At 42.9% G+C, this 25222-nt stretch overlaps 1 protein-coding gene across 1 annotated transcript in view; it reads left to right on the plus strand.

Annotated features, from left to right (window-relative positions):
- The window catches only part of CRISPLD2 (cysteine rich secretory protein LCCL domain containing 2), a 31067-nt gene extending 7063 nt beyond the window's left edge, over window positions 1-24004 (plus strand). Inside the window, exons 3-15 of the mRNA XM_074881758.1 lie at window positions 2726-2844; window positions 4850-4982; window positions 5107-5222; window positions 7211-7311; window positions 8896-9054; window positions 9905-9965; window positions 10565-10631; window positions 11606-11736; window positions 11885-11928; window positions 12842-12914; window positions 13610-13685; window positions 18389-18522; window positions 20579-24004. Of these exons, the coding sequence (XP_074737859.1) occupies window positions 2726-2844; window positions 4850-4982; window positions 5107-5222; window positions 7211-7311; window positions 8896-9054; window positions 9905-9965; window positions 10565-10631; window positions 11606-11736; window positions 11885-11928; window positions 12842-12914; window positions 13610-13685; window positions 18389-18522; window positions 20579-20633 (1269 nt within the window). The 3' untranslated portion in view covers window positions 20634-24004. The remainder of the gene's footprint in view (window positions 1-2725; window positions 2845-4849; window positions 4983-5106; window positions 5223-7210; window positions 7312-8895; window positions 9055-9904; window positions 9966-10564; window positions 10632-11605; window positions 11737-11884; window positions 11929-12841; window positions 12915-13609; window positions 13686-18388; window positions 18523-20578) is intronic.
- The last annotated feature ends 1218 nt before the right edge of the window (window positions 24005-25222 follow it).

Genomic DNA, 25222 nt, shown 5'->3' on the forward strand with positions numbered 1-25222 from the left:
AAGCATAGCCAAGCTTCTGCCAGTACATGTCAGTCCTAGACTCTCATGCCGCTTTTAAAAGTAAATTGCCAGTATTGCACAAAGTCTAAGCTGTGGAGAAAAATGAGTGAGTAACCTGATCACTGTTCAGGTGTCTGGGGTTAGGTTTACAAACTATTTAGGCTAAGTAGATTCCTTGTGGGGTATATTATTATTAAATCTGAACCTACAAATTGTAGCATAGTGTGTGTATCCATGCATGTATTTTACATACACAGTGTATACTGTAGTTTGAAAGGCCATTACAAATTTGCAGGAGTGAAAAAGAGAGTCCATGTGCTAAATCACTTGGAATCCCACATACCTGAAGGCTTCTCAATCTCTGCTTGAGAAGGAAACTGAGCATAGGTGTACACTGTCTCTCTGGCTTCAGTAGTCTTCCTAAATACTGCTTTGAATATTGGCATAAAGAATTCTTGCAAGCATAGCTGGGAAAGTCCGAAATATCTTTTTTTTTTAATATGTTTATTGCTCTGAAATAATTCCAGCCTCCTGACCACATTCATGTCTGAGAAGCAAGAGGCAAATAACTGCTCTAATTTAAATGGGAAGGCTTTGTAATCTGACACCTGCAGAAATGAGCTTCTCTACTCATCAAACACAAAGCCATGCAAAGATGTAGCTCATTCCCAATTGCCTGTTGAGTATCTTTTGTCCGAGTTAATTTATTTTATCCGTAGGCATCAAAGGAAGATATAATGCATATGTTCACATCAATTTTCATTTAATGGTCTATTGCTCATAATATCTCTGCATTAAATTAGGAGATTTGGAACATCTTTTCCTTTGAGGCTGCAGGGAATAATGCTCTGCTATGAAGTCTGATGTACGAGCAGCGCATAACGTCTTGGGAGAGGTTTTGTGGCTTATGCGTTGGATGAGAAGGAGGATTGTGGCTGGTCATTGCCTAGTGCAGAAAGTGGGAGACCACAAAAAGCTGTGTGTCTAGGCACAATTGCAATAGTCTGCTTGAATAGAGGTTTGGAAATGTGTGTGTGGTGGGTCAGATCCCATACACCTTCAAGGAGCTGGAGGGCTGAGTCGGAAAATGGTTTTATTCCCTCTGTCAGAGCTGTGTCTGCACGGGGTTTTGCAGACTGACATGAATTTGCTTGGCCACTGGTCAGTTCAAAGCCAAGCTGATGAGGTCAGAGCAGGTCTGGGATGTTGGAATTTGTGTTGCTGAACATGCTTGATGATAAGCTGTTCTTGGAGGTCTGCGCTGTTAGCGCAGTTAGATGAGCTCATGTTTGCCTTACGAAGATAGGGTAGACACACCAAGTTCCAGGAGAATCTGCGTTTTCCTGTTGTCTTAGCCAGGGACCTGCAGTCCCTCCCCATCCCAGTTATAACTGCCCGAGACTGTGTTCAGACACTTACTCAGAATGAGCCCATGACGTTTTTTAAATGTGTTTGAAAGCCTAAATGCCCTCTAGTTCTCCAAACGGGCTCTGACAGGTCCTTTGATATGTTTGAGATCAGAAGTTGCTTTTCTTCTGGAGAGGACAGTATTTGGAAAGACCAGCTGGTTGTGATGGTAAGTGTCCAAAGGGGATATAATCTTGCGCTGGCACGTGAATGGGCTGGAGACACATTACAAGACCTCTTTTCCTTTTGGTTTTATTTGTAGGAATGTGCGATAATATTTTAATCCCAACGAGTTATTCTCTAAGGACTGTTCTGAATAGACCAGCCGTCAGTAATTACACAATGAATTCAGGGCACTGTCTACTGGGTTCAACAAGTTTGGCCTTTCAAACAAGTACACTCCTGGGCAGTGGAGCCAATGAAACCTGCTTTCCTATTTGCCTTTGTATCATGTTTGAGCTCTTGTTTGGCTTACAGCTGAGTGATATTCAATGAGGACTGATCTCACACCAATGTCCTTCCCTCAGTGGAAACATAAATGGGATTTGTCACTTCTAACCTGATGTGTGTTTCAGTGAGAGTGATATTGGCTTAACAGCTCTGGGACTTTGCCACCTCTGTTAAGTTTGACTGGATCCATTGGTGGACTCAACAGTTATTCTGGAAGGAGAGAGGGAGATGGGACCAGGAGGCTCAGACCCACACCCTTTGATTAAAAGGCTGGGCAAAAAAATCTCCAGATGTGTTGGTAGTGGAGAGCAGGAGCACATCCACTGCTGGAGTTCCCCATGATGGAAGTGTCCTGATAGGAAGGACAATGGATGGAAAATCATGCTGAACTACATCAGAGCATTGACTGCATGCCGGATCTCTGAAATAGGTGTTATGAGGAAGTGCTGGGATCTCCACCCTTGATGTTTTTGGTTGTTTTGGGTTGTTTTTTTTTGAACAGATTAGAAAAGCACTTGCTAAGAGTATCTTGTGCTTTAGGGTGGATAGTCTAGATGGGTTCTTAAGATCCTCCCAGGTATGTTTTCTGCTGACCTGTGCAAAGCATCTCCTAAGAACCATGGCATCAAGGAGGAAAAATAATAGACCCTTTAGTACCCTGCATTTCCATGGTAGGGGGACATCTTGAGAAACTTGCTTTTGGGTTAGGGCACATCATTGAGATGTGCTGGTTTCACAAGGACAGGCCAGACACCAGGGGTGAGCTGCAATTTAATCTTTCTTTGCTAACTGCTGTTGGTTGAGTCTCTTGATCTAGTAAGCATTAGATGATGAATAACCTGTTCTTTTCTCTCCCCACACCCTGAAGACCTGGGATGATGAGCTGGAAAGATCAGCCCACGCTTGGGCTCAGCAGTGCATCTGGGACCATGGGCCTAGCGCCCTCATCAGGTCAATTGGACAGAACTTGGCGGTTCACTGGGGCAGGTAAGAGTTGAGGTGCTACAAACTCATTGCAAAGAGCAATTCACTGATCCTTCTTTACAGCCAGTTGGAAAGGTTTGTCTTGCTGATGCTTAGAGCACTGGGGAGACAGGAGAAAAGCTGAATTGCTATTGCTGTGGTGAAACGGTTATAGCGGGAACATCTGCAGCCACCTTCAGCTGACTGTTCCCAGCAAACCAACATTGATGTGGGTTGCTCCATTTATTGGTATCTCTGGGTAATGCAGCTTTAATGTGCTCAAGGTCACCCTTACTCCTTAAGGAAACAGTTATAGAAGTCATAACCCCAGCTCCTAAATCTGTGGTTTCAGGGGGATTTCTGGCACCATGCTGAGAACCGGCTAAAAGCTGAAGTTTCTCAGGAACAATGTCTGGACTCAGCTGCTAGTTCAGAACTTAATTATCTCTTGCTGTATTTCTCATAAATATTTATCCAGCTCCTAATTTCTGTTTACTGAAAACACTTTGCAGATTTTTTTTTTTTTCAACTTCCTGGGGAAGGCTTTCAACCTAGAGCTGTTAACCCAGCTAGGAAAGCTGACATTAAGGCTTCCAAATGGATTTCCCTCTCCATCTCATGGTGAAATTTGTTTATTGTTAAACCTGTTATAAGTTAAGCCTGCTTTGTACAGTAAACTTTTTGTACGTGCTCAGGAGCCCTAATGGGTGGAAATGCAGTTATGTTTGTTGTAAATCAGGTAGAACTTGGTTGAAAGCAATGGAAATCTGCTGGTGTGAAATTAGCCCGATATAAAAATCGGGCCCATCTTTGTTGGCAGGATTAAATAATGATTGGAAAGTAGAATGGTTAATCCATTGGAAACAAAGTCAAAAGATCGTGCTGTTCTTGGCTCTCCTACAAGTGTTCAAGATGGCCATGGGTTACTGATGGAAGTAGATCCAATCTCGTTCCCTTTTCAGTCACCGAGAGGAAAAAGAAATCGCATTTATCTCAGTTTTTTCAGGAACGGGCCATAACTTGATTGCCTCAATTTCCTCTCCTGTAAAATAGGATTCGGAAAGTATTCACTTAATGACATCATGAGATTAATGTTTCTAAAATAACCTCTAATGAATGATTCTAAATGAAGAGTTGGCTGAAAGAACAAACTCCAGTTGGTAATGGTATCATTTGTATTTCTGGCTGCTTGCTTCATGTGAGCTGTTGAAAGCAATAAAAAGTAGTGGGTTTGAAGCGCTGCTTTGCTTTGGTACAGAATTTGCAGATCGCTCTGTTTGCTCTCTGTGTACGTAGCATGCAAAATGCATCTGAGTTCCTACAGGTAGTTTTATCACCCTTCGTGTTCCCCCAAACAGCACAAGTAGCATCAGGGCTGCCACAGACTGCAATATCTGGTGCACAGTTTGCACAAAGTCCACACAGCGGGGTCTTGGTGCAGAGGGAAATTGCTGCAATAAAAGGTGGGGGGCGTGTGTAGTGCACTAACTCTTGGTGTGATGTGAGGGTGAAGAAGCCCACTGCCTTTCAAAGGTCTTACAGTATTAACTGCTAGTGTACTTCCAGATTTAGCAAATTGCCTGGTGGTAAAATAGGTACACGATGGCTTTTGGTTTAAGATGTTTGGTAAACCTTAACTTCTGTTTACTTTCAAAATACAACTTTCCGCCAAACTAGAAGTTTTTTGTAGCTGTGTGGAAAAGTCAGGAGGACATTTCAGGTCAGCGGCGCTTGAAAGACATGTCAAACCTATAAATAATACAGAAAGTCAGACCAGGCTGTGAATCTTAGGGAAAAAGTAATCTTTAACATTTCCAATTAGATTTTTTTTTTCCCTGTTTGTTAGACCATGTTACTCGGTTCTTTAAGCAACAGCTTCTCAATGAATGGAACTTGCCTTAACAAACATATAAAAATTAGCAAAACCTGTATTAAAAAAATCTGGGCTTCCAATATGGCAGGACGCTACAGGTATTGTTTGAAAACTCCTACCAGAACTTTGTGATTTAAACTGTCTTTCCTCCTTCAGGTATCGGTCTCCAGCTTTCCATGTCCAGTCTTGGTATGATGAAGTTAAAGATTACACATACCCGTATCCTCACGAGTGCAACCCGTGGTGCCCAGAGAAATGCACCGGCTCTATGTGCACACATTACACCCAGGTAAAGGAGATGAAGGGCTTCTGTACCTATAATCTCTGCATCCCCCCATGTCCTGGTTGTCACTGCAACGTGTGCCCACAGTGGGGTAGTTTCCTTATTTTCAATAACTGCGTTGCACTTGCAGATAGTCTGGGCCACGACGAACAAGATTGGCTGTGCTGTGAACGTCTGCAAGCAGATGAATGTCTGGGGAGAAATCTGGGAGAATGCTGTCTACCTGGTCTGCAACTACTCGCCGAAGTAAGGCAGATGAGCTGGACTCTCTCCAGCTTTCCTAAAACTGGCAGGTTGCTTAACTAGCCCGGGATCTGGGGAAGAGATTTCAGGCAGTCTAGACTGGTGGTTGTGGCTTTAAATTTTCTCTTTAGACGGCAGCGCAGAGCTAGTTCAAGACTTCTGAGCATTGCCTGGAAAACTGAATGAGGGGCTGGGGCCAGGCTGGAGCTTTGATGTTGCTGCCATGGGAAGGAGGAGCAGATGGCCAGGACAGAGCTGGCGTGGCTGCCGAGCGAGGCTTGCTCGCTCTCTGCCGCTCGGAGGGTGGGAGGGGATGGGCTGGTGATTAATGCTGCTCAGCACCGCTCCAGCAGCAGCTTCTGTGCTCAGCCAGGTAGGCTGCCGTATCACGACATGTCTTCATCCTCCCCCTGCTAAATCTGCTGGTTTAAACACACCACTGCGTCGTGCAAAGCCAGCCCTGCAGCAGTTGCTGGTGGAAGCGAAGCGAGCTGAGGCCCGCTGCAAGGAGCTGTGAAGAGATAAATCCCAGACCCAGCGAGCTCCCCATTCTTAAAAAAAAGAAAAGAAATAGCTAAATCTTGACTGATGCAGTTAACTTAATGGTTGGATTAAATTTCAAAGTGAAAATCCCATTTCTTGACTACTACATCCAGGAGAAGTTTCCTCCCTGGCAATGACAATTAGTATTTTCTGCTTTAATGGCTAATAGGAGAAACGTTCCCAGTCCTTGGTGATTTGAATCTTAACAACAAAGTGAAATAGGGAAATCACTATATATAAATGGAGTGGCTTGGGAAGCATCTGTCTTCTGGAGATCATAGGGCAGAATAATGCAGGGAGATAAGGTGTGCAGGTACAGAGCTGGCAGCTGATAGCATGATCCAGGCAGAGCCCTACGGGGGGGTTGTCTAAACCCCTCTCCCCACATTAACTACTGAGCATGTTCTGCTTGTGGTTTAGTGGGATTTAATAACCTGCTCCTGCATGGGATCGCACTGTCTCTCATGGAGCTCCTGCAGCAGGCTGGGCTATTTGCACATCATCCATTCAGGGTTGCTGGATGGAAAAATACTCTATTTCTGCAGTTTCTGCTTAATCTTTTTGCTCTGGCATCAGTGCACGTTGTCCTCATCTAGCCTTATAGGTGGAGACAGCTGAAAGAGCAATAACCAAAGGGTTCATAGCCATGGCCTGAACTCCGGCCCCTTCAACCTTCTCAGCCCCTAAAGTTTGCCGTACAGCGCCAAACAGGGCTTTTGTTTCTGGGTAGTTTCTTGAGAAAAATGCAGTAATCCATTGACTTACTTCTGTTTATATAAGATCACAGTATTTATATTGGAGTTTAATGTAAAAGCGATATTGTACGCAATTTATTTAAGTAAAACCTTGAAAATGTCATCTTGGAGGTAAAATGAGGAGGAACATTTTTCTTAAAAGGCTTTCCTAGACTGGTTGTTTAGTATTTGCTTGGTTGCTCTGGGCCAGGATGGTGGTTCTGCATCCTCAGAGGCAAAATTGGGGACTTGAGGATGGCCAGATTGGGTGAGGAGAGAGTGCAAAGTGCTGCTCCAGTTCCCAGATGATTGGGCATGAGTGAGAGTCTGGTGTTTTTCTGTTTGGAAATGGTTCCAGGTGGAAAATGGAGCAGCTTTTAAAGGGTAAGAGCTGCGCTTCAGCCTGTCCCGGGCAGCTCCTGGGGGTGTTGCAGAAAATGGTGGGAGACTTGTGACTCTGATGAACAAGAGAGGTGAAGACAAGTGTCAGGCAAATAGAGGCAGAGGGCAGAAAGCTGTTGAGCTATCACTGGAGAACAACAGTGGGGATGGAAAGAGTGGGGACAGGTCATCTTTTCCCCATTTACAGCCCCCCATCCAAGGATGAGCGCAGCAGAAACACCCATTTTCCCCACTCCCTTAGTGCCAGGGAGTCTTGGGGTTTGGATGAGTATTTGGGTGTCTGATGGGTGCATGTTGCTCCTGTGCTCGCAGAGGCAACTGGATAGGAGAAGCCCCATACAAGACCGGCCGCCCCTGCTCCGAGTGCCCGCCGAGCTACGGAGGAGGCTGCCAGAACAACCTCTGCTACAAAGGTACGTGGTGGGGGGCTTGGGGCACCGTCCTGGGTGGGGGAAAAGGCTGCAGCAAACTTATGCTGGGAAACTTCTAATTAGAAGCAGCCGCAGCATTATGCACCTTCTAATTAGTCATCCTTAATATTTCGACATCATGACACGCGGTAAATCAGTGGCTGCTGCTGAAACCAAAAAGCCCTGAAATGCTTAAAATCTGGAGCTCGGATTCGGCGCATTTTCCCTGGTGAAAATAAGAGTGAGCACTTGGACAGGGGGAAGCTGCTCTGAGCTTACATGGGTTTGGCTCGGGAACTCCGGCGGGATTTTGAGTGCTGGCAGGCTGCGGGCAGGAGCGATCCCGTCCTCGCGGGGTTTGTTTGGGAAGGGAATGTTCTCCAGCGCTTAGCAGAGGCGACGTGGGTGGGCAGAGCTTGGCCGCCTGCCCCGCTCCTTCGGGGGCCAGGGACGGAGCGTTTCCCTCTCTCCCCACCTTGGTTTTCACTGCTGCAAAATGAATACAGTGATTCGTGTCTCTTGGAGGAGAGGAGGGGATCGTGGACAGTTTTTCCTGATCTGTGGAGTTTTCTCAGAATAGAGATCAATAGCGTGAAAAATATTATTAATACTGAAACCTCCAGCAAAGCTGTGCTATCCCCATGGCACACAGGATTTTCTGGGGTCATGTATTAAGGGCATTTTTCTTCTCCCATGTGTGTTGCTTCACAGAGAACTGGGCTCTTAGAAACAGGCAGGTTCCCTGGAGACTTGCCCAAAGCAGAGGCTTATCTTGCTGCAACGTTGCATTTATCATTTTTTAGCCTGTGGGGTTTGGGGGCAGGACCCCAGGGTGCAGGTGGGCTGCAGAAGAGAGAGGGGAGGGGATGCCCCGGTGGTACAGCAAGAGGGAAAAAGCCCTCTCAGAGCCACCATCCATCATCCCTTTATTTCCATCGTTCCTCTCCTCAGAGGACAAGAGCGGTGCAGCGTTTTGGGTACGACTGGGTGAGAGGAATGAAATTTGCTGGCACCAAATCCCTTTGCCTGGCTGCAACAGCAGGCAGCTTGTTCTCCAGCAGAGGTAAAGCGAGGGATAAACCCGCTGCAGGTGCTACAGCCGGGATCACACTGCAGCAGCACCCGTGCTTTATCAGAGGATGGGATGAAGCTGTGCTCGTGGGGTGATTTGGAGAAGCAAACCCAGGTGGGAGGAGGAAAGGTGTCAGCCACCTTCCCAAACACTAGGGCCCTCTTTTTGCACGTGCCCTTCAGCAAATTTGTGTTTTCCTCCAGAGAGAAAGAGCTGTACGTGAAACAGATGAAGAAACGTCAGCACTTTTTTTCATTAATTAGTGGGGATCATTTCAAACATTTTTTTGTAAGATGCTATAAATGCCACTTCGTGCACAGAGGAGTGGGAGAGGAGCAGTGTCCCCTCCCGCTGCTGTACCTGCCCTGGCAATAGCCCCAGCATTTCTGGGCTTCCAACTATTACAAAGCAGATCCTTGTCAAACTAAATCACCTTCTCACAAAATATGAACCCGTCCGACTTCCCCATCAATGTGAACATGCTGTAATTATTTTTAATCCCCTCTTCTAACAAGATTATCGTTATGAAGATCCCATCATCACCGAGACGGATGAGACTAACGAAGTGGAGATTTCGCAGGTGGCGGAGCAAAAGCCGGTGCGGTTCTACCCTCCGGAAAGCAAGCCCAGCAAATCCATCAAGACCAAGAAAATCATCCCAGACTCCTACATGAGTAAGATGGTCTCTTTCTTTTTCAGCTCCTATAAGTTTTAAAGAACCTCTATGGGAAAAGGTGGGGAAAGCCATGAGAAGGCTCAGGGGAAAAAACAACTGGGAGGATGTTTGAGTGGAGGGGGAGATAATATGTGTGAAAATTCGCTCTTAATTATAGCAGAAGCCTGCCAGATATGGGGAACAAAGCTTTCAAAAGCCACTCGTGCCTTCTGCGTGTCAATCTGCAATAGTTATTGGGTTTTTTAAACCATCTCAAGGATGTATAGATGAACCAAAGGTCCCCTGATGAGTAATCAGTTTAGGAAATACTGGTTTATTTCCCATTTAAAATACTCCACACTCAGCAGTTACCTGCTTTGCAGCATTTCTGGGTTTTTTAGATGATTTGCTTTTTATTTCTTGCCTGGGAAGATTTCTGCAGTTAGTTGTGGAGCTGTTAGTACTTCCTCAGTTGTTTTCTAATCACTGTTAATTAAAAGAGACTTATTGTGAAAACAAGGTGAGGCAAGCCAATGCATCCTTTTCAAGTTTATCTACCAGCATCTGGAGAGTCTGTAATTAAATGGAGAATGAGAGCTCTGGCTGCAGACCTGGGGCTGTAAATCAAAGCCTTCAGCTGTCAGATGTTTCTTCCTTGCAGTTATTTCCAAAGACACCTGTCTCAGGTGAAGGGCTAAAGAGCCATGAACTGCTCCAGGCTGGGTTGGTCTGTGATAAGATTTTATCTTGCTGCACCAAAGACCTCCAGGAAAGACGCACAGTGGTTGCTCATCTCCGTAGCTTGAGAGCAGGCTGTGGCAGTCTCTTTCCTTTTTAAAATATTTATTTATTTTCTTTTTTCTCCCCAGCACAAGTTATTACCTGTGAAACCAAGATGAGAGACAAATGCAGAGGCTCAACGTGCAACAGGTACTGTTTCATTGATATCTCTTGGAGCGCTGTGGGAAAAAAACGGCCTAAAAGTTGCCTAGTTCTTGCAAATGTAGTATAGGCTACACTATTTTTCGTGACTATCTAGGTAGATCTCTTTTTTTTTTCTAAAAAAAAAAAAAGCCTTAATACAAACCCTTCAGCCAAGCCTAGCAATAAGATGACTCAGTTTATTTTACTCAGCCACGATGACCCACAGTTTCAGGTATCCAAAATTATTTAATAAATTTTGGCAGAGTAATTTTTGAGCCTTTTTCATGCATTCCACTGCTGTCCAAGACAGACGAATAATTCATGGCTTGTCCCCTCCCAGCCAGTCAAGAACTTCTGGTTAAGGTTTCTGCAAAGAACAGGACAGTTTATCACTTGGAAAAAAATCAAATCCACAGAATCTAAATATTGGTCAGGCTTTTAAGGAGGGTGGAGAAACTGTTCTAAAAAGTAGCTATTTTGCAATCTTGTTTTTAAATGGAAGAGTTACGTGAAATGAATGGAATGACTATTAAATGAAATAGAGTCAAAATCTGTTTTTCTTGAATTGTTTTTTCGCCACCCTCAAAGATATATATCTTTATTAGGTATTTGTGCCCAGCTGGCTGCTTGTACAGTAAGGGAAAGATCTTTGGAACATTTTATTATGAGAGTGTAAGTACCTTTTAATAGCTCATAGATGTAATTTGTGGGGAGTTAGTGGTAATAACAGAAATGGGAAATGCCAACAATTCTAGTGTAATTTGGCATTTCGTATTCTCCAGTTGTGGTGCTGTAAAATGGTGCTAATAAAGATTATCTATATTTTCCTCATCTTGGTGATGAAAAAAGAGAAGCAGTCTGGAAAGGCAAAGTGATTCCAGACATGATTTTATCATGAATGCCCTTGATGTGCAATGAAACCATGGAAAGTGAGGGATGGGGATCAATAGACAGTTCTTACAAAGATCTCTTCTTTAGTGTGGGCAGCTGTCATGCTGAACAGAAACTTCATACAAAAAACACTGTTAAATGTTGCAACTAAATATTTTGGGCTGATTTGCTGGATCTTGAATTAGCAAGATATTTTATAAAGAAAGCCTGGCACTGTTTTCCCATCAAAACTACTTTTGGGGTGAAGAAAGGTTGAAGATAAAAGGGATTTTGTGTAAAAGCATGTTTGCTTTCCCCATTCTCACTGTTTGTGCATGACTGTATCGCCCATGATACATATTTGCCCTGCAACTTCTGTGATTGCAGACAGCCGCCTCCTCCAAGTGGTTTCAGCAGAAATATTTTGGGTTTGAATATTTTGTTGAGAACTGGAAATATTTCATACTGGTTGTTAATTTCCAATGCTGTTTTTCTTCTAAATTGTATCTAAATGTACGGTTTTGTTATTTAAAAAAAGATTGCCATTCAACCAGGCAGTGCTTAAAATAATAATAATAATAATAATAAAAGAATACGGCTGTGTTGGGAGAGTAAGATTTAACAACCAGATTCCAAAGGAGTGTACTCAGCTTATTTTCCATTTGGAGCTTTGGTGGCGGTTTCATTTCTTCTTCATTTTTTGCACAGTGGTTGGTCGGTGTTGCTCTGTGAATGAGATTTACTTCACACACTATTTGTGTTTGTGCTCTTGTCAGTCATCAAGCATATGTCGTGCTGCGATTCATTACGGCATCCTGGACAATAAAGGAGGACTGGTTGATATCACGAGGAAGGGGAGGACACCAGTTTTTGTGAAGTCTACCAGGAACGGTGTGGAGTCTTTTAGGTACTACCTTCATGAAAAAGTTTTTGTATTTGCTTTAAATGTAAGCAGATGTTCAGTCATCTTTGTTACTCCTAGGTAGACATAGTGATTCAAGTAATTCTAGTATGCTTATTTTTTTAATAAAAGTTTTTGTTTGCTTGTTTTGCAGGAAAAGTAAGCCTTCAAATGCATTCATGGTTTCCAAAGTCACAAGTAAGTTTTAAAAGTCAGGAAGAAACCATTGTTGCTAGAGTTTTATGGGATACTTGAAAACATCATCGTTCCTTACAGTGCTCTTTTTCATTTTAAGTGGTCATGTCAAATGGTTCAGTACCACAACTAAACCCTAGAGTGGTGATCCATCACCCGCTATGGGCAATTCCACCATCAACCACCTCATTTTTCTGTGGAGATCTAAGAGGAAGGTACAGAAAAAGGTGATAATGGGCCATTTCCAGCAGCATCTCCCAATGATGGATCACAGTCCGTCCAAACATCAATGCAGTGTCACAAGCTGCTGATAGTAAAGTGATGGAAGATGAGCCATCCTTGTATGAAAGCCTCAATCTAGTGTGAATACTATAAAAAAAAAAAAGGTACCTAATATCATAGTGCAATAGTATAATGAAACACATAATACATACGAAATCAGTTTATAACAGTCAGTCATCATATTTATGATGAGTATATAAATAAATACTGTGGAGTTCTACTTTTTAAACAATCCCCATTTTCTGAATATTTTTTCTTCTCCTACATATAATCATAATTTTGATTAAATCCACTTGAGCCATTTTTAGGGAAAACTATAGGTGTCAGGTCATTTGGACTCCACATCTGAAACTGTAGCAAAAATACACCATCATGTGGATCAGCTGCTTTTCTCTTTTGAAAGCTGTGACCTTTTTAAGGCCACATTGTAGTATGGTAGCAGGATTTCTGCTGGAGAGCGGGTCAGCCCTCTCCTGGGTGCATGCTGCTGGTGAAGGAGCGAGCAGGTTTCCTCCTGGTGCCCTCAGCTGGACGTGGGTCTCACCAGCTGCTTTGTGTGACTGTGACTTGTGTTTTCTGCAGCTGCCTGAGCTATTAGGTCTGGTAATTTGCCTTTCCGTATTTATCTCCGCAGCACAGACGTTGGATTGCTATACTACAGTAGCTGAGCTGTGCCAGTTCAAAAAGCCGGCGACCCATTGCCCCAGGTAACACGAGCCTGCTTATGTTCAGCTTAAACCCGCTCTGCTCCGAGCAGGGACAGCTTAACGGAGGATGCTGAGGTCCCCAAATCTGAGGGCTCGCAGGAACGGAACCGATTTTACCAGATTAACTGGAGGAGGGAGTTGGGAACGGCATGTTTCCTCCTGCCACCGTGCTTTTCTTGGCATCACGATAGAAAATTCATGTTAAGTTTTTGAACCGCTTCAGTAACATCTAAGTCAGGCTATGTGATTCTGTTTCAGCACACCCCTACGTATGAGCGTGTGCCTTCGCACTCTGCCTTTATTCTCCTGCACTTGCTGGGTTTTGGATGTGGTTTTTCCTTTCCACCTGAAAACATGGAGGAAGTGTGTTCTTGAAAGCTACTTTGTGCAGGTGTAAGTCGTGGCAGGGCAGGGAGGCACAAATGTGTAAATAATTATGTGCACGACGTTGTGCAAAAAATATAGGTACTCCCCTTTGAAAATATTGTAACAGACCAATCCTCCTTTTACAGGTCTAAGCCCCTTTATCTGCAGTTGTGCAGTAACTATCAAATGTCATCTGAGGGGAACAAATAATTAAATTCACTGTTGCCACCTGTAGACCAGATGCAGGCACTTGAAATCTCCCAAGAATGCAGCTTGCTTTCCTGTTGAGCCTTGATATAGAGAATAAATATGAATACATTGTTTTCTAGGATTTATTGCCCAGCCCACTGTAAAGATGAGCCATCGTACTGGGCACCGGTGTTTGGCACAAACGTTTATGCAGATGTGAGTATGCTCCTTTCCCCAACGACCCGTGTATCACATTGGCTGTATCGCAGAGCCGGGGCCATGCTCTGCGATTTAGAGAAGGCAGTCAAAGTCTCCATGAACATTGCAATGTGGGGATGGGGTAAATGCGGATGGAGGAAGAAGTAGCACCAACAGCTATGGCAGCAGGTTGAGGTCAATGGGCTTGGGGAGCCCTTCCACTCTCTGACACTGACTTATTCTTATGTACTTGGGCATGTCACTTAACCACTCCGTGCCCCTATGGTAGCGCTTATCTGCCTTTGCAAAGTGTTTTGGGATCTACAAATGAGCACCAAAGGGCTTTTCTTAAATACTATCGCACTATATAGTTGGCAAAAATAGGCCTCCTTCCCCTGTCCTCTTTCTGGGAGCAAACCAGCATTTTTGAGCAGTCGGGACACAGTGCAGAGCAGTGGAAAGAAAGCATGCAAGTTGGTTTTATTGGTTTGTTTTTCTAAACTTTGCTTATGGGGATGAGCAGAGACTTGATGCTAAAAGTAGGCAGAGTCATTTTTTTGAAATCTCTTAATATTAGGCCTCTAAAACCTGGATTTCAAAGTTTTTCCTTTTGCGGGTGCCTCTTTTTTTTTTTTTTTCTTATTTCTTTTTTTTCTTCTCTTTTTTTCTTTTTTCTTTCTTTTTTTTTCTTTTTTCTTTTTTTTTTTCTTTTTTCTTTTTTTCATTGGAGATTGTGTTGGGAAATGCCAGCTTCCTGGCTGGTGTGTAGCCTGTAAAAACGTGCTTTTTGAAGGCCAAGGGGAAGCAGCTGGCAGACTGTCGACCTGCAGTTTGGGATCACCGTGGAGTTTTGCAGACTCCTGAGAAAAAACATCCTGCAGAAATCATACAACAATTTGGAGCAGGCAATTCTGAAAGCAATTTATAAAAAAAATTCCTAATTTATTTTACTTGAGACTACTTTTTTTTTAAAGGTAGAGCTGCACAAACAGGTTAGCCTAGACTAGCTCACATGCAAATTCATCGGGCAGCTGCCACCCTACACCTGCCTCTGTGCATGCTCCAACCTGCAGGAAATGGGAAATAGTTTTCTCTCATTTACTGAGGGCAGAACTACCTCGGATTACCCCCGAACAGGGCCTGCGATTGCAAAGGTATTAGGCGAGGACCAGCATCCCAGGCTGGCATTGTGTCCTGATTGGTACTGACGCAAAAGGATTAGTGTCCTTTAATGAATCGCAAACTCCATTTCCTACTGTACCCCCTGGGTATTGTTTCATAAATGGGGCCATGGACTGTGATTTGGGAGAGAAATAAAATAGGAAGAAAAAAAAAATGTATTTGGCCACTCCTAGAGGGTTTAGTTAACCTTCTTCTGGACTACTGTACTTAGAGGGTGGTGTGGGTGTCATAAGGAAAGCATTTAGGTTTTTATGAGAGTGTGAGTTGGTAGAAAAGCAGGTGAAACCAGCTCGGGAAAAAAGTTTGAGGCAGCTGTGAAAATGCTACAAAGGGACAGGGGTTGATGCCGAGAAATGCTCAGGCTGGAAAGCTGTGAAGAGAAGCAGGCATGCCGAGCAGGGAGAATTGGGCACAGGCTTTTCCCGGGGAGCGTGGGCTGTGCAGGGTGCTCTCCAGGAGGGGATGCTGTGAATTAACCCGAGCCCGCGGCCGAGAAGTAATTAAAGCAGGCAAAAAGCTGGATGAGACAAGTCCTGCTCTTCTGGGAGGGCTCTTTGGCTTCACCTCTAGAGTGGCACCTTCGTTGCCCTGGGGGGAATTGTGCTCCAACTGTGTCTTCTTAAATAAGTTATCTAAAAGAAAATGAAGCATTTTGCCTCATTGCCAGTCTGCACTCCCTGCAAGGTGCCCTCTGGCCTTTTAGCACCTTCTCCAAAACATCCATTTGCTAAATGCTCTGGCAGGCAAGGAGTTGATAATCCAAGCTGTGATGACAAAAATGCTCAGCTAGTCTGTGTAACGACCTGATTCGCTGTGCTTTTGGCCTGAGATAGCGTTCACGTGTACACGATCCCAGGAAGGCATGTGAAAATTTGTTTTGCCATGAAGAACAAAGCTGTAACATGAAGAATTGGCACTTTTTATGAGATGAGTCTGGTTGTTATTCAGGGGGCATAGGCGCCACTATCTCAGTTTGAGTTAAGGAGTTTTTACCCGCTTTAGATGCATTCAGATTGGGTGGGTTTTTTTACTCATCATTATAAAATTATCTTGGATTGTGTGTTTGCAAGATTATCTCCTGGGTACTCCTGGTGGCTTAAAGTACAAAGAGATATTGGCAGCCTTTGCTTGAAAAATCAGTGCAAGAAATTGTTCCTGGTGAAATTAGTAAGACTGTGGAACAGGGACATAGAGGAGCCTTAAATTTTGGGGTGAATGAACAAAATAGAAAATATGCTATAGGAAAAATTGATGCTCAAATCCCAGGTCTTTCCACTGAACGGCATTACTGTTCGGTGAGAGACTTGCTGCCTGCATGCAGGGTTTGCAGATTGAAGTGTCACGTGGGGACACGGGGGAACATATCCAACATCTTCCCAGTGCTGAAATTAGTAGCAAGAAGCAGCTGGCAGGGGAACAGAAAATTTGTTGCCTCTTTTCCCTGGTGGCACATTACAGCAAAGTTCTTTACACTGCCATGTAAATGGGAAGAAAAAAAAATAATTCTATGAACTCATGATTGTGCCTAGGAAATAGAACTCAGCTCTTGCAAATGTGGACAGGACCAGTTCTGGGGTGATAAGGGACTGTGTGAACATCCAGGGGTCTTTATCGAGACTGTAAAAGAGCTTCTAAGTTTCAGGATACACTGACATTTGTCACTCTGCCTGGCTCCTAGTGTGACACAAGGCTGCAAGGGAAACCCCATCCCCATCCCTGCTCGGGAGCTGGGAGGGAAAACAACTCTCTGGTCTTGAGATAAGGTCTTTTATCCATAGTTGTGCAGCAGTTAGTTGGAGGAGGATAGATCACTGAAATAAGGAGGCAGGTGTTTATCACCAGAGCCACCCAACTTGGTTTGCTCTGCTCTCAGGAGATACAAACTTAATGATTAAACCAGTCATACTAATGAGGAAATTATGGGTGATTAAACTCATAGTCACAGACTATTGCTAATAGCCCACTATAAAAACTAGTGTCATTTTATGGTGTATGCCTCAGAGTCCCCTTTGTTAGGAAATACTCCCAGGCATCCTATGGAAAGCCGTTGTGTTGTCCATACAGCTGTTGTATTTCTGAATTTGAGGGGGAAAGCCTTATTCTCATAATGTGTCATCTTCCAAAAGCTCTGCAATCAATTCATCAAAGTGAAGCCTGGCTTGGGATGTAAGAGGGCTCTAATCCAACAGAGTGATAAGAGGAGGTTTGGGGTGAGACAATAAAAAGTCTGTTGGTCAAAGCTTTGAGTAAGCGGCAGAACAGCAAGTCCTGGAAAAAACCAGGAATGCCTTGAAAAGAACATTGTTTAGGATGTCTCCCAGCGGAGAATGTTGCAAATTGATTCAGGACAGCTTAATTTTATGAGCCAATTTTAGATTTACAGATTTCCCACCGCATAGTAGGGCAAATTCACAGCATGTCTTCCAAACGCGACGTTCCCTTGCTCCCTTGACCATATATAGAAGCAAAATACCAAAGTGGCACTCAAAACTCTGAGAGCTGCCAAGAGATAGGCCATCCAAAGTGATAAATATATAGGGCACAAGGCAAACCTCCCATATATGGCTGCGAGAATGAGACAGCACGGTCCGTGTTGTACGTACGCGATGAGAATATTTGCCCTTGGCAGTGGTTTTGTGGCGCTTTGATTTTTAGCGATCAGGGAGTTTATGGGGTTGGGATTTTCACCTGCTGCAGTTCCCTCTGCAAAGCTGGTTTTTGCTTTTTGTTATTCCAGTTTGCTGTATGTAAATCCTCTAGAGAGCTGATGGCCAAGTTTATACTATGCCTAAGCCCTCTCTGCTTTTGCTCTGTTTTCTGGATGCTTTGGGAGCTTAGTCATCAGTTGTTAGTGTCTTGTGTTCCTCCAGCTCTTCTGACTCTGCACATCTTGGAGAGCAGGGTAACGGCGCAACGTGCAATAGGGAAACTTTAGTCTTTTTAGAAGTGTTAATCTCCCTCCATATTTGGTGTTGTCTTATGGGGTAGTGCCTGTCCAAAAACTACACCGCTCAATGGATGCAGTCCTCCCGCTTTTCCTAGAAAGAAGGACATGAACCGTCCTGGATAAATGGTGGTCATTTACCTTAATTCAGGAAAAGCGTCTGTTTTTCAAGCAACTGGGTGAATAAACTTTGCTGAGGTGGCTGGTCACTAGCAAAGAGTTTTACCACAGCGGTTTCTCTGGTGCAGACCCAAGAGGCACTGGCTGGAAAGTTGTCCTTGATTCAGCTTTGGCCCTGGATAATCTCCCAGGCACAGCTCTGCCGCAGACAGGAGTGGTGGAAGGGCTTCTTGTCCTCTGCAGAGGTGGTGGATCTTCTTACAGCCGGGGCTTATGACAAACCTGCAAGATCTGGTTCATGACATCTTTTATCCCTGGTCTGTCCATAAGAGGGACAGAATTGTTTCACAGCTTTTTCACTCTTCTTTTTTTTTCTTTTTAATTCCCTGGTTTTCCTTGATGCTTATGGAGATGGTAAATCTCCAGATATAAAACACAGGCAGTTTGTAAGTCAAAATAATTAAATATTTTTCAGAGCTCCAGTATCTGCAAAACTGCAGTGCATGCAGGAGTCCTTCCAGATGAAAGTGGTGGTTTTGTGGATGTGATGCCTGTAGAAAAGAAGAAAACTTATGTTGGCTCCTTAAAGAATGGAGTTCAGTCTGAGAGGTGGGATTTTTTTCTTTGTACTTTCTTCTTGTTCTTAACTGTGTGTTCAGCTTTATGTCAAAGTCAGCAGATATCAGCTAGAAAAGCTGGTGGGTTAGAAATATGTGACTTAACAGTGTCACTGGGAATTTTGAGACCCAAACAAATAGAGCGTGTTGTCCTACTCTTACCTTCCACAAGTGAGGAGCTGCTTTCAGATTGGTGTGAACGGTATGAAATATTGTTATTAAGGATTGTTTTATTTTATTGCAGTGTGAGTCCATATTAATGTTTTGTTGTGTGTGTTTAACACATTAGAAGTTAAGCGTGGTTATTTCTGCAGCTTTCAGCCTGGGTCGTGCTTTGAGGCTTATAATTGGGATTTCCATTCAATTCTGGTGTGTGGGATGCATTTGCATTTGTACTTGTTAACTATTTTCCTCAGTTCTCTTGGAAAGAAGCATGAGTAAATTAACCTCTTGAGAGATGGTCAGCTTTTAAAGATGGATTTGCCACCCTTGAAATTTTTTTTGTAGTTTCTTTTAGGCCAACCTTGCTGATTTCAGTGAACAATTGCAAATCAGTACTTCCAAAATCCTGCACCTCTGGATGATCGCAATGATCAAGTCGCAGGCCACTCAGTCCTTTCTAATTTGAATCTTCTGTTTCAGTCTGTGATGTATTTTTTCAGATATTGGTGTGATAGTACTGATTTCTCAGAGCTATCTTTGCAAACATAGAATTTCCCACTATTATGGGACTTTTTTGTCACTACTAATGTGGCTCTGTCTGCTCTATGTAGTTCTTCTTTTATAATTATGATAAGAAATCCAAACAAATTTGCTGGCTTTATTCTAATAATAGATATCCCAGAGTGCTGTAGAGCAACTCAGAAAATAAAAATAGACTAAGACAGGAAAGCTATAGGCATTAAATATGGGCTTTTTTAGTATAGATCTATCAGGGACAACACTTTGTAATTGTGTGATTTGCAATTTGGTAGATTGGATTTAGGTCACAAACTTCCTGTTTGTATGCGTTTTCTTCTCTGCCTTGCTTTCACTTATCTTTTATGCTAACAGACAACTTTTTCCTTGGATGGCAAACTCTGCCCTAGCTAAGAATAAACCCTACCACTAGCAGTGACATGCAATATGAGCACCAGGTGCTGTTCTGGGAGGTGAGGGAAACCAAAGATGTTCTCGCAAGCAGGGATGAGCGTGAAGATTTAGAAAGTGTTATTTACACTTAGCAATAAGGAGCACCTTCATGCTGTGAGATCCACTGGACAGTGAAATAACTTTTCAAACATTAACATGAAAACCTTACCCTTTAGGACACTGGAAATAACCTTCAGTAAAGATACATACCCAAACAGGTATGGGAAAAGGTTGCCTTTAAGATTTACTGAGACTTTACCCTTGTTGGAATGTTTATTTTGTAGGAATATGAAATTTTGCCTCTTTCCTTGGGTTTTGCAGCCCAGCAGGACTGAAGAAATAAGGGCTTGGAACCAAACCAGCCCCTTGTCCCCATGCACACAGCCACCCCCAGCAGCTTGGAGTCAGAGCTGTTGGGGACACCTCTGCAGGTTGAAAATGAGCATCCATAGTTATTGTCATTTAACATGAGCTGATCTGGCTACTCCCATAGCTAGCACTAGGAGAGAGGCCAGACAGGCCCTGGGAACCTGCCAGCCTGTTTGACAACTGTTTTTTAGGAAAACGTTCCTCTTTATGCCTGAATCTCTGCATAAAGGAGCACAGTGTTCCTTGGATAAAAGCTAGCACAGTAAGCGAGGCTGTTGCTTCCCAGCTCCTTTTATTGGCATTAGCACTGTAGATTTGGACCAGAAACATAAACCAAAGGTGAACTAGTGGATTTGTGCCTCCTCTTTTTCATCCTTTATCTTTCTCCTGCTCCTGGTAGGGCCTCATCAGCACAGAGCCAGTGTGCTGAAGCAATGCACTCCAAAGAGATTTGGAGTTGCCTGTAGGTCTATTGCAATTTGAATCCTGCAGTGACTGCGTTTGGTTCATTACATGTGTTTTTTCTTTCTTTTTTTTTTTTTCTTCAGCTTGAAGAATCCTTCAGATGGAAACGCTTTCCGAATTTTTGCTGTGAAGCAGTAAATTCCCAGGGAAGGTGCAGGTTTCTTTGGGAGCATGCTCTGTTGATGTCCAGAGACAGGAAAGCTCCTCTGACAGCATCAGCTCTGACTGTACCCTCCTTGCTGATCTCTTTCAGGGAATTAAAAAAGAAAAGGGAAAAAAAAAAAAAAAAAAAAAAGAAAAAAAGACACCAGGTTCTGACTCAGCTGTTCGCATCTCATCGCACCCGTTCAGCGTTGTATCTTTTCGTTTCATGTTTTTGTTTCTCTAGGGGCATTCAGCAATGATAAACTGTTCTAACTTTCAATTTATGGGGGAGGTGTGCTACACAGAACGGCGGTGGCTCAATGTACAGCAGATGTAGGGATCTCGGCCTGGCCCTGGATGGCATTTTTAGGGTGTGAAGCATGGGCGTGAGGACGTGCACTGCCGAGCAGACTCAGAAGTGAGCGACTGTCCAGGCACTGGACCCTTTGAAATGAGAAACTGTTCTAAAAGTTGCATCTTTTGGGGAGAGGCTGGGCTTTGATAGAGTGGTTTTGTGTATGTTTGATGTTTTCTGTGAAAAAGAAGAGAAAATTTGGTCTTTTCCCAACAAGGTGGCACTGCTGTGTAAGGCTGCTGGGGCATCATGCTAGGCTACGTTGTATGATGGTGTCACGTTTGGGAGAGGATGTTCTTGTTGGACTTTTTGGGGATTGGAGTAGGGCGTGAAATGGTGGCAGAGATCCTTGCTGCAGAAAATGAGGCCACCAGATAATCAAAACAGCAGGTTTAGTGTTTGCTGGTCAAACATTCCAGGTATTTTGCAAATCTGGCAACCTATGAGAAGTCCATGAATCAGGGCTCCTGTGCTGGCACATCTCATCCTATACTACATGCCATTTCAAATAAAATTTCAGTTAAATGCAGTGTATTGTTTCATACAGCAGTGCTGGTTGTTTTATCTATAGTAGTTAAGTAGTGATAAAGTTAATCTTATTTCTGCTAGGAATGATTGCATCCATAGGAAGCATATTCACCTTTGTGAAGCCCTTTGGTGTGTGTAGTTCTGAGACTTTAAAGCTATGGCATAAATTGGGGTAGACAAATTTTTTCCTGTTCAATTTGGAACACTAACAGATCCCCACTTGCAGTGTAAATGCTGTACCCATGAGCATTTGGTATCCCAGATGGTATGTTCTGCAAAATGCATAGGTGTTGTAATGATTTGTTTTAATATTTTGTTATTTATGTCTCAACATGCATCCAAAGGCATTTCAAAGCCAAGAGAAGAGCCTAGCATGTCCAGCTCTTTTAAGGCAGGAGAGTAGTTTCTGCTTTATATTGGAAGTGAACTTTTAGAATTGGTCTAAACACAAATCTGGTTGTCTTTTGATGCACACACATCCAGTAACTTCATTAGTCATGAGAAGGCAACGTAAACTAGTTCTTCAGTTCTTATAAATGCATAGTCCTTCTGCTCAATAACTTGATTGTAATATTGTGTAACAAATGGGAAAATATTTCCCTCAAATTGGCAGATGTCTCATAGATGCTCTTATGCTCAGCCTATGTTTGGTTTAATCTAGACAGATATAAAAGCCATCTCTTCAAGCTGTTTCAAAACACAGACCAAAAATGTTTATATGATTAAGCACTTCTTTAATTCTGTAAACACCATGAAATCATCAAGCAAGTAACTTTTATCACTCAGTTTGTCCCACCAATGGGGCTTCTTTCTCTGTGAAATCTGAATTTGGTAAGAGAGCTTTTGTAAAATATGAAATTGGAGCTGCTTTGCATGGTCTCCAAAAGTGCTGCACAGCAAACCTACCTTTGGGGTGGATAGAGAGAAAGGACTCTGTGTTGCCGTTGTTGATATAGTATTGTCTTTCAAGCTGTACAGTATTTGCTTTAGATAAGAAAATGGAATGACTTTTTTCTTACTAGGTAAATTGATATTAAAAACAGCTGGAACAAATCTTAGAAAAGCTGGTGGTTGGAAGTGCTAGAGATCTTGGCAGTAAGATAAGGCTTCCCTGTCTCTGCCCACTGTGAATAATTATGCTATACATGGTCTGGTTCAAGCCCATTGAATACTGCAGCATGAATCTATGACCACCGTGGGCCAATGGTAGCCACAGTGCTATTTATTGAATTGGAAAGTGTAAGAGATGCAATCAGGTATGGGGACTGCAAGAGCACATAAAATGCCTCGATGCTAACGTAGAATCCCACCTCTAATATGCTGTCCATGATAATTACATACGCTGTAAAATGATGGAAAAAATTGTGAGGCTCATGGAGGAAAGTCCAGGGGATTATCATGAGCACATAAAAATCCAAACAGCTTGGGATGTATGTACCTGATGAAAAGGGAGCGAGGGAAGAATTATTATTCCAACAGAAATATCCTAAAATGCTTAATTCAAGTTACAATTGCATATTTTTATCTTCAGCCAACTGGTTTGGATTTTTAGAAACTGATGTTAATTTAAGTCTGTATCTGTTTATTTTTGTATTTGTTGTACAAAAGAGAAATTGTGACTTTACTACACAAATATTATTCGAGGTCCTGGGTGCTATTAATTTAAACATACCTCCACCAGAATTAGGGGCGATCAGGTCCTCCAAGGCAGTCATGATATATCAAGTACTTGCAATCATGTGTGCTAGCTATTCATATATAGGTGGGACAGTACCAGTTTTTAGCCAAATATTTGCTGATTTTATTTCTGATACCAAAACATTTCTCAGCCTAATATATTTCAGTGCAGCTTAAAGATGCAGCACATCTTTATATCACCAGATCCCTTTCTCCTTACACCCCAGCTCAGCAGATTAGTAACCATGTGCCAACTTGAAGCACCTGAGTGTAGCCTTACTGAAGCGTTTGGTTAAACCCCTGGCAAAGCTGATGCTGCCTGGTTGTTCTTTCCCAATAAATTTATTTTTGAAACCAAGCCTGCCAGTGCAGACACTGCCATTGCAGAGCATCTGGCTCAGCATAGCCAAATCTCTAGAAAACACAACCAGTGTGAAAGCTGAAGCACGGCGCTTCCGCAGCTGCCGGTGTGCTGTCGGGTCTGTTGGCTCCATTCATTTCTTCATTTTAAGATGTTCAGCCAACAGCTGATTGAGGAGTCCCCAGTTGGTCGGTTGTGCAGTCTAAATATTTAGGGCCAGTTCATAGAGTTGCTTTTTTCTATGAAAAATGATGTATTTTACTTCCTATGTATAAAAGTTTCTTGTAAATTTTTGTGTGCCTTTGCATGTTTTTCAAGGGGCTGTGTGTTTGTTTATAAACTATAATTTTTTTCTAAATACGGAATTGTAAAATATCTCCCCCCCCCCCCCCATTTTCTTTTGATTTCTGAATTATTTGTGAAATAAAACCTTCCCAGAATGAATGCTTCCCTTGTCTTTAATGCTCAGCCAGAGCTGGGGTTGTATTTAGAAGTGCTATTTGGGATTACTCCTGGGGACTAGAGTATCCCCTGGAGAGCCCCAGTGAGATCGGGATGTGCAGAGTCTGTTCCACAAACAAAAAATAGAACTGCCCAGGTCCGAAGCATTAAAAGTCAACCTTCACCCCATCAAGAATAAGATGTATCTTTCCCTGAAACATCCTGAGAGTAAGGGAAAATCAGTGTTTGTCTCTTAAGCCCTTGCAATATAAGGGCTGAAGTAGATTGATAGGTTGGAAAAAGTGTTTTATGAAGTAGTGGTGCAAAATACGACTGAGATGAACTCCTCCTCACCTGACTAGGCTGTTGTTAAACGTACCTTTGTTTTTTTGAAGGGAAAAGTATACAGATTTTTTTTTTTAAATTCCCCTTAAAATTTTCTCCAAGTTCATACTTGCTGACAGCATCACAAATCAAACCAAGTTATTTCATGGTAATTCAACACCATCTTGGTTAAAGAGCAACATGACAAGGAGGTTTACAACTCAGCCTCCAGGCAATGAGCACCATATGGCTTTTGACCAAAAATGCAGACTGAGCCACGGGAGGGAGTCCTGATTGACAAGGCAGCCATGAAATTTTATGTTTTCCATTACATATACAACAAGATCAACATAAAATGCAGAGATGTTTGCATTATTCCAAGGCTGGTCTGATACAGTTATGGTTGAATGGTATTTACTTGTAAAACCCAAACCAAGGACTGACATGGTAACATGGGTATTGAGCTGCCAATGATTTCTGCAGAAGGAAAGATTCATGGCTATTGCATGCTCTCCAGCTATAAACTGCTCATTTGAATATCTCCCTTGCTGAAAATGTTGGAGAAGATTTTAATGAGCTTAAAAGTAAGCAGAGAAGGGTATTGAGACTAATGCTCATGGTCATGCTGAGGCTGCTTAGACCATTCTATTAATTGCAACACTTATTTGACTTCCTATTTGCTAACACGACAAACTGTCTCAAAATATCATTGCAAAATTTAGGTCTGCGTTGTCACAGGGAGGAAAACAGTATAATATCCAAAATTTAAGGCTGATATTCCCATCCTTTGTGTTAGCTTTCATCCCTTTGGTTCTGGCTCTGGTTTTGCCAACTGTTGTCTCTTCCTGCTCAAGCCATGTGCTTTACCCTAAGCTTGGCAACCAAAAAAATGGTGTT

The sequence above is a fragment of the Strix uralensis genome, chromosome 12 (genome assembly GCF_047716275.1).
Source record: "Strix uralensis isolate ZFMK-TIS-50842 chromosome 12, bStrUra1, whole genome shotgun sequence".
Taxonomy (NCBI): Eukaryota; Metazoa; Chordata; class Aves; order Strigiformes; family Strigidae; genus Strix; species Strix uralensis.